The sequence below is a fragment of a genome, assembly GCF_019968955.1.
Source record: "MAG: Porospora cf. gigantea A chromosome Unknown PgA_NODE_1269_length_6752_cov_359.053, whole genome shotgun sequence".
Taxonomy (NCBI): Eukaryota; Apicomplexa; class Conoidasida; order Eugregarinorida; family Porosporidae; genus Porospora; species Porospora cf. gigantea A.
In genome coordinates, this window is record NW_027151358.1 from 239 (window position 1) to 6,752 (window position 6,514).

At 53.6% G+C, this 6,514-nt stretch overlaps 4 protein-coding genes across 6 annotated transcripts; 2 read left to right on the top strand and 2 right to left on the bottom strand.

Annotated features, from left to right (window-relative positions):
* Nucleotides 1-599: 599 nt before the first annotated feature.
* On the bottom strand, nt 600-1,154 carry KVP18_000203 (uncharacterized protein; the record flags this gene model as incomplete). The annotated part of the gene is made up of 1 exon (XM_067951827.1): nt 600-1,154. One exon carries the CDS (start codon nt 1,152-1,154, stop codon nt 600-602), a length of 555 nt encoding a protein of 184 aa, XP_067813246.1.
* Nucleotides 1,155-1,214: 60 nt separating this feature from the next.
* KVP18_000202 (uncharacterized protein) lies at nt 1,215-4,002 on the top strand (the record flags this gene model as incomplete). Of its 3 annotated transcripts, XM_067951808.1 has the most annotated exons (2): nt 1,215-2,955; nt 2,984-4,002. In XM_067951808.1, 2 exons carry the CDS (start codon nt 1,215-1,217, stop codon nt 4,000-4,002), a joined length of 2,760 nt encoding a protein of 919 aa, XP_067813245.1. The 3 variants fall into 3 exon arrangements, with proteins under 3 accessions (XP_067813245.1, XP_067813244.1, XP_067813243.1); XM_067951807.1 differs by lacking the exon at nt 2,984-4,002 and having other exon boundaries at nt 1,215-2,963; XM_067951806.1 differs by lacking the exon at nt 1,215-2,955 and having other exon boundaries at nt 3,010-4,002.
* A 117-nt stretch (nt 4,003-4,119) lies between these two features.
* On the bottom strand, nt 4,120-4,899 carry KVP18_000204 (uncharacterized protein; the record flags this gene model as incomplete). The annotated part of the gene is made up of 1 exon (XM_067951847.1): nt 4,120-4,899. The coding sequence occupies one exon, from the start codon at nt 4,897-4,899 to the stop codon at nt 4,120-4,122; it is 780 nt and encodes a 259-aa protein (XP_067813247.1).
* A 150-nt stretch (nt 4,900-5,049) lies between these two features.
* KVP18_000201 (uncharacterized protein) lies at nt 5,050-6,423 on the top strand (the record flags this gene model as incomplete). Its single annotated transcript, XM_067951792.1, has 1 exon — nt 5,050-6,423. The coding sequence occupies one exon, from the start codon at nt 5,050-5,052 to the stop codon at nt 6,421-6,423; it is 1,374 nt and encodes a 457-aa protein (XP_067813242.1).
* Between the last annotated feature and the right edge of the window lie 91 nt (nt 6,424-6,514).

A 6,514-nucleotide genomic window follows, 5' to 3' on the forward strand; every position in this document is an offset into this window, starting at 1 on the left:
TGCTGCAGGAGATTCGACGCAGTTGGCCCTTCGTAGATGCGACATTGACAGTCGCACATCAACCCTGATTCGAGATAGGTGTGGCAGTAGCGGCATCGTTCCTCTTCAATCTCACCCGTTTCGAGGGGTGAATGCAGCTGACGCCGGCAGCGTGTTGAAGATCCTGTAGAGCCCCTCTCGACCTCGCGCGATGAGCGATGGCGTTTCTCCTTAGGCGTTGTTAAAAATGATGGGACTCGTTTCCTAGCTTCAGTCATCGAAGACCATGGGGTGTTCCCACTTGAATCGACACGTTCACTCGATTCCTTTCGTCGTTCGGAGCTTTCCTGGGCTGGCGACGCGTTCCGTCGTCTACGCGCCAGCACACTGGAGGTGACGCCGCTTTGTGGGTTGCGATAGGGATCCTCAAAAGGCGGCTCCGCCAATCTGTCTTTTCTTCTTGCCTTGGCAGAAGACTCGGGCTTTCGAGGAATGCGCACATCATCGATTTGTTTCTCTATAGCTCGCATCTGCCGGGCGAACAGCGGATTCGTCCGGAGACGGCAGCCCTTCCGCTCAGCCATTAATCGCCGATTTCCTGCGACGAACACACTTTTGTGTCACTGTACCAATCGGTATGTCTCGGACTCCAACGCTCTTTCTAAGCGGTTGAACTTTAGTAAGGACCGCCACTTCTCGCGAATCTGCGCCAGGGAGCGGGTTCTTGTCGTAGGATCCTGGTTAAACGCGTCAGTCACGAGACGGAAGCGCATAGCATTCTCTTCATGCGAGTTCATTAAGCGCACGAGGAGGTTCTCCTCTTGGGGAATCCACCTCTGTTTCTTCTTGATTACGCCATGTTCGAGCAGCACCCACTGCCTCGCGTGTTCGCTGCCCTCGTTCACCCAATCTAAATCCGGGGAGTCATCTTCTAACACATCGGGGATCGCAGGGTTTTCTGATTGTCGTGGTACATTCTCCAGCTCTCTTCTTAGGTTGTCTCGTTCTTGGCGAAGCTCGTTCATCTCGTGGGCTTGCCTCTCTATGACTGTCTTGAGCCGTAGGTGCCTCTCGTGTAGCTCATTAAAAGCGTCAATCGTTTTCTGCAGTTCAGCGGCTGCATGTGAGAGGCGAGATTGGAACAGCCTGATTTGACAGCGAAGGCCAGTTCGCATGATAAATAGTGGAATGCCAAAAATATATTCAATGAATAGTGAATGTCAAAAATATATTCAATGCTAAACTCGCCACTGCTGGGAGCGACGGAGGCTGAGTTGCCAGGTACTGTGGAGTTAGAGGCATCGTCTATCGGATGTCCTCGGGAACCAGAGGGAGATGACCGCGTAGCAGTGACTCCGGAATCCGTTCGTACACTGGTCAGCAGAGGGTTTCGTGTGCTCATCGAAGTGCATGCAGGAGAGCGGGCAGGGTTCTCAGATGAGCAGTACATTCGCAGCGGGGGGAAAATGGTGGACAAGATAACAGTGTGGGCTGCCGACGTCGTGCTCAAGCTGAAAGCGCCAGCGTCCGAGGAAGCGTCGCTGGTGTCTCTGGGGCAGACAGTGGTGTGCCTAGGGCCAGACCTGGATCCAGGCGTGCTGGAAATCTGCTGTACCCGCAGAGTCAATTTGTTCTTGCTATCGCGGATCCCCCTCCTTCAAAAGTATCTCCAATATGACGCTATGTCGTCGATGCAGAACCTAGCTGGCTACAAGGCTGTTCTATTTGCTGCTCATCACTTTGGCCGACTGCTGGGAGGTCAGTGCACGCCAGCAGGTAGGGTTCCTCCAGCCATCGTAGTCGTTCTGGGCTGTGGTGTGGCCGGTCTCGCAGCTCTAGCCGCCGCAAGGGGCATGGGAGCCGCGGTGACCTGTATCGCATCAAACCTAGACAACCGAGAGCAAGTACACGCTCTCGGAGGCCTACACCTGGAACTGACAGCGGACTCCCTACAATCTCAGATCGCAATATCCGATGTCGTCATTGTCACCGGCGAGTACGACGGAGATCCGCTGACATCGCAGATGTGCAAACTACTACGATTTGGTTCTGTTATCGTGGATCTCACCGGGAGACTCACTGAGTTGAGCAGAAAAGACACGAGCTACACTACGCCTGGGGGGGTAACCGTTATCGGCCACAGCGATATGGCTGCCTTGATTCCTCAACAGGCGAGCAAGCTGTACTCGTCCAACATCACGCGGTTTTTGCTGGCTTTAGAGAGTAGGAGGAGGCCTGGTCAGCTGGCCATCGACAGGTGCGAGGACCTGGCTCGCTACACACTGGTTGTGTTGGCAGGCGTTGTGCTGCCTCCGCCTCCAAAGGTGCCGACTCCCAAAAAGAGGCAACTGGAACCTACGGTCCAACAAGACACCTCTTTCTCCGTCGCGCTGGCGGTGACGGCTGGCTGTGGCGTCCTCATGCTGATAAACTTGGTGGTGTCCAGGGACGTCGTGCTGCATCTGCTGGTGGTTCTCGTGCTGGCCTCTGCGGTCGCTTTCCAAGCCGCGAATGCGTGCAGCGCCGTGCTCTATGGACCCTTTATGGGTCTTCTTTGCGCGTTTTCTGGAGTCAGTGGGATGGCCACGGCCAGTCTGCTGTCAACGTCACTTACCGCTTCCTGGCCATTAGTAGGAGCTACCGTAGCTTGTGAATCTGTTTCGGCTGTTGGTCTTCTGCTCACGCAGGACTGGGTTAGCTGCTTCAGTTCAGGTCGTGCCACCCGCTACCTCTATATCATCCCAGGTGTGCTGATTCCAAGCCTGTACCTCGTGGCTCGTCTGATATTCCACGACAACGTTGATTTCATGACTCAGGTTGCCGGTTCCCTGTGTTGTGCCGGATCTGTGATGTCTCTGTCCTCAGTGTCAGAAGCAGAGTTTGCAACTCCGCTGGCCGCAGTGGGTCTGATTGCAGGGTTCGCTTGTGCCCTCACCACTGCCAGCCATCACGGTATGGCTCTACGGTTTCTCTCGCGTGTGTAATTGCTGGGGTTTCAACTCAGTTCTGGCGTTGATTCCGACGCCCATAATGCCCTCTAGGTCCAGCGAGCTACCCTATTTTGTCCACGGATCACAGCTTCTTGTCAGCTTTGCATTGCTGGTTCTTTTTTTGTCGCTGACCGAGGCGAGCCCGCTTGTGGTCGTCGTCGGTTCGTCCCTAGCGAGCTTTGCAGGCGGTTTGGCCTGCGCGTCACTCTTGCATATAGTGGGGCGCTTAGATCGTTTGGCTGTTCTCGCGAGGTACAAGAAGAACGTGCATCTGGTGTGCTACGCCGTCGCAGGATGTTCCATTCTCTACTACACGTGGCGTCCTCAGGTACGCGCAGTCTTGGTGATGGGGGCTGGATGCGCCTTTTCCGGAATCGTGTATGGAGTGAGCATTGAGGCGCCACAGCGGCCCCGTGCAGCTCTCGTGCTGGTGGCGCTCACCGGATCCGCTCTTACACTATCATCGATCCCCACCACCAGCACGTTTTCTGGTATTGTGGGGCCCCTGATGGCTGTATCGTCACTGGTTCTCATGAAACGATTGCAGAGGCGAGTTCAGTTCTGCAAGGTGTCCTCTGACCGCCCGATGGCGAACCGAGTTACAGAGGTAACTCCTGCTGATGTCCTGCGCCTGCTTAAAAGTGCGAGGCGAGTCATCATCACCGGAGGTGCAGATGTGTGCAGTGTCCCCCGACGCGTTGCCGAGCTCGTCTCCCTTCTGCGAGGATCGGGAGTAACTGTAGCCGTGGACCCGCCTTGTTGCCGAGTCACTGGGTTCGGACCCCTGGTGCTTGCCGAAGCCCACCTCCCAGTGTCCGTTATGACGTCGTCTATGGACGATGCTGATCTCTGCCTGGCTCTAGGAGAGGGTTCCCGCGTCGCACCAGCTCGAGACGTAGTGCTGTTCACTCCCATTTTGGGGTCGCAAGATTCAGATTCACTCAACGCCGAGCAATTCGTTTTACTGGGGGACTTGGTTTCTACCCTGTATACCCTAGTCGACGGGTTTCGATCCAATGTATACATAGTCTGAACCCATTTAGATAGTGTGTACATAGTTTGAACCCATTAGATAATGTTTACAAAGTAGTTTGAAAACTGTATACCATAGTCGACAGGTTCCGGTTTAATGAAAACATGTCTGAAACCCTTAGAGATGTGCGACAATGGAACGTACGAAACCATCGGACTGCCCAGCCATAGACTCGTACCAATCAGCGAGACGACACGGCGCCAAATACTGATCCAAAAACTTCATTTCAGCAAAGCCAATCCAGTGCAGCAGTCCGAACAGGTACGTGTCTACGATGCCTGGGGTTGCGCCGTTGTAGAATGCGCCCTGTCTGCGCTCCGCGACGTCCATCAATGTTGTTTTGAACGACAACGTGGGACGTTGCTTCGCGATCTTCCCTCCAAAATACCGAATTACAGGCGCGGTGAACATCTTCGTCACCGCCCAGGCGTTAGGCATGTACGCTTCAACGAACGCCTGCTGCACCGGCTTCTCTGCATGGCAAAACAACTCTTTCTCCATCGCGACCATCAGATCTGTGTTGATTAGCTCAAGGACCGCGACGTCTTCCGCCGACAAGTGCTGTCCAGCCAAAGCACCCAAGCAGCGGACAATGATTAGAGAGTCGTTGATCTGGATATCGTCCAGAAAGAGGATCGGGATCTTCTTGTACTCCGCACTCCGTCGCAACGCCTTTTTGTTGAACGGTAGCTCCACCTTCGTCAGTTCGTAAGGCATGCTCAAGGAATCCATCACGGCCATCACTCCAAGGCACGGAGGTGACATCACCATACCCAAGAGCTCGGCTTTGGCCCACTCGTTTACGGCAGCGAAGGGAAGCTGCGCCTTGGGCATTTCGCCCTCTCGGTTTGGGCTCCAGTGGTCGTTGCACACTGGGGTTACAGCGCAGCAATTCATTTTTGATAATATATGGCACACTACGATCCCCACATAAACAAACCAAGACCCCCGCTGAGCGATCTGCGCCGTCCCAATCGACTCCCGGTCGTGACTGAATATATTTCAGGTCCGAACATGTGCTGTCCAAGAATGTTAAATTTTCGTCAGATGACTACTTTGAATGACCATCTGAAAAACAAGTGGGTACGACTGATTGTATGGGCTGGCGCAGTCCTGCTGACAGCGTGCCCATACTACGGATGGCAACACCTAAGTTTGCTGATGTATGAGGATGGTGCCTATGCATGGCTCTGTTCACCCGAGGAGATCGCTGAACAAGCTGCAGCCAATTTAGCCAACGGCGTGGATGCCTCGTTCTTGTGCGCTGACCAGTTTAACGCTGTGGGTTCCCTGTACACCTACGCGTCCAGCGCAGAGTTCGTGGGCGGTCTCTTCGCAGGCGTCCTGTTTGACAACTTTGGCCCGCGTCTTTGCGGAATCATAGGAGAGGTCCTTTTCTTTTGCGGGTATGCTATGCTTATCTGGAGTTCGAATAGTGTGCAGATGTACATTCCCGGTGCCGTCATCGTAGGCCTCTGCGCGAACTTCGTTGCCTTCCCAATGTTCATCTTGGCTGAAGTGTGGCCGGCGCGAAAGCAGTTGATCTTGGCATCGGTTCTGGCAGTCCAGGCAGCGGCGACTGCAATAATGCCACTCATGTACGTCATCAACCATGCTGCCAATTGGTCGCTCTCTACATCAATGCTGATTTACCTTTTGGTCTGCGTCCCATTCGTTGTCTTTTACATCATGAGCCTTCCGAGGAACAGAATTCGCATGAAGCAGGAAATTGCCTTGGCCAACGACGAGGAGTACGTCCCCGAAGAAGCCAAGGACAAAAGTGGGTGGTCCGGGTTCCTGAGGTGTCTGGCAACGGTTGAGTGGATAGGGATCCTGCTGTGGTACGTCGTTCAGATTATGGTCTACAACGCGTACAACGTCAACCTCCGATCATTCGCGGGAGAAGCTGTCGCCAACTATCTTGGATGGATCATGCCCGTACAGGCCGTATGTGTTATCGTCTTCGGGTGGATCAACGACAAGGTGGCCACTTTATGGCTGTGTGGCGTCCTCTCCATCCTGAACATCACATTTATGGCTCTGGGATTTGCGAACAACCACGGACTTCACTACTTTTCCGCGACTCTATACGCCATATCCAACGCTTACATTTACACAACGAAGTATACCTACGTCTCGGAGATCTTCGCTAAGGAACACTTCGGGAAGCTTTCTGGGGCCGTTGGATTCGCTGCTGGAATTCTTCAACTCTTCAACATTTTGATCGACCAGTCTGAGCCTTCCTACCAGGTGTTGTTCGGCTCCTGGATCGCTGTGTCTGCAGTCTTTCTTGGTGGAGTGGTCTTCCTGTACTACCGCCAGAAAGTCCTTCACATCAACTACGCCAACGATGAGACCGACATGTCCGAGGTTACAGAGACAAGCTGTACAACTGAGACGGAGTTGACCGAATCAGTGTGAACTGTTTTCATGACGGTACTCTAAATCCTCAACGAATCGTGTGATGACTCAAAACCACGAAAATTCGTTTTTCTTTTTCATTTGAAATTCA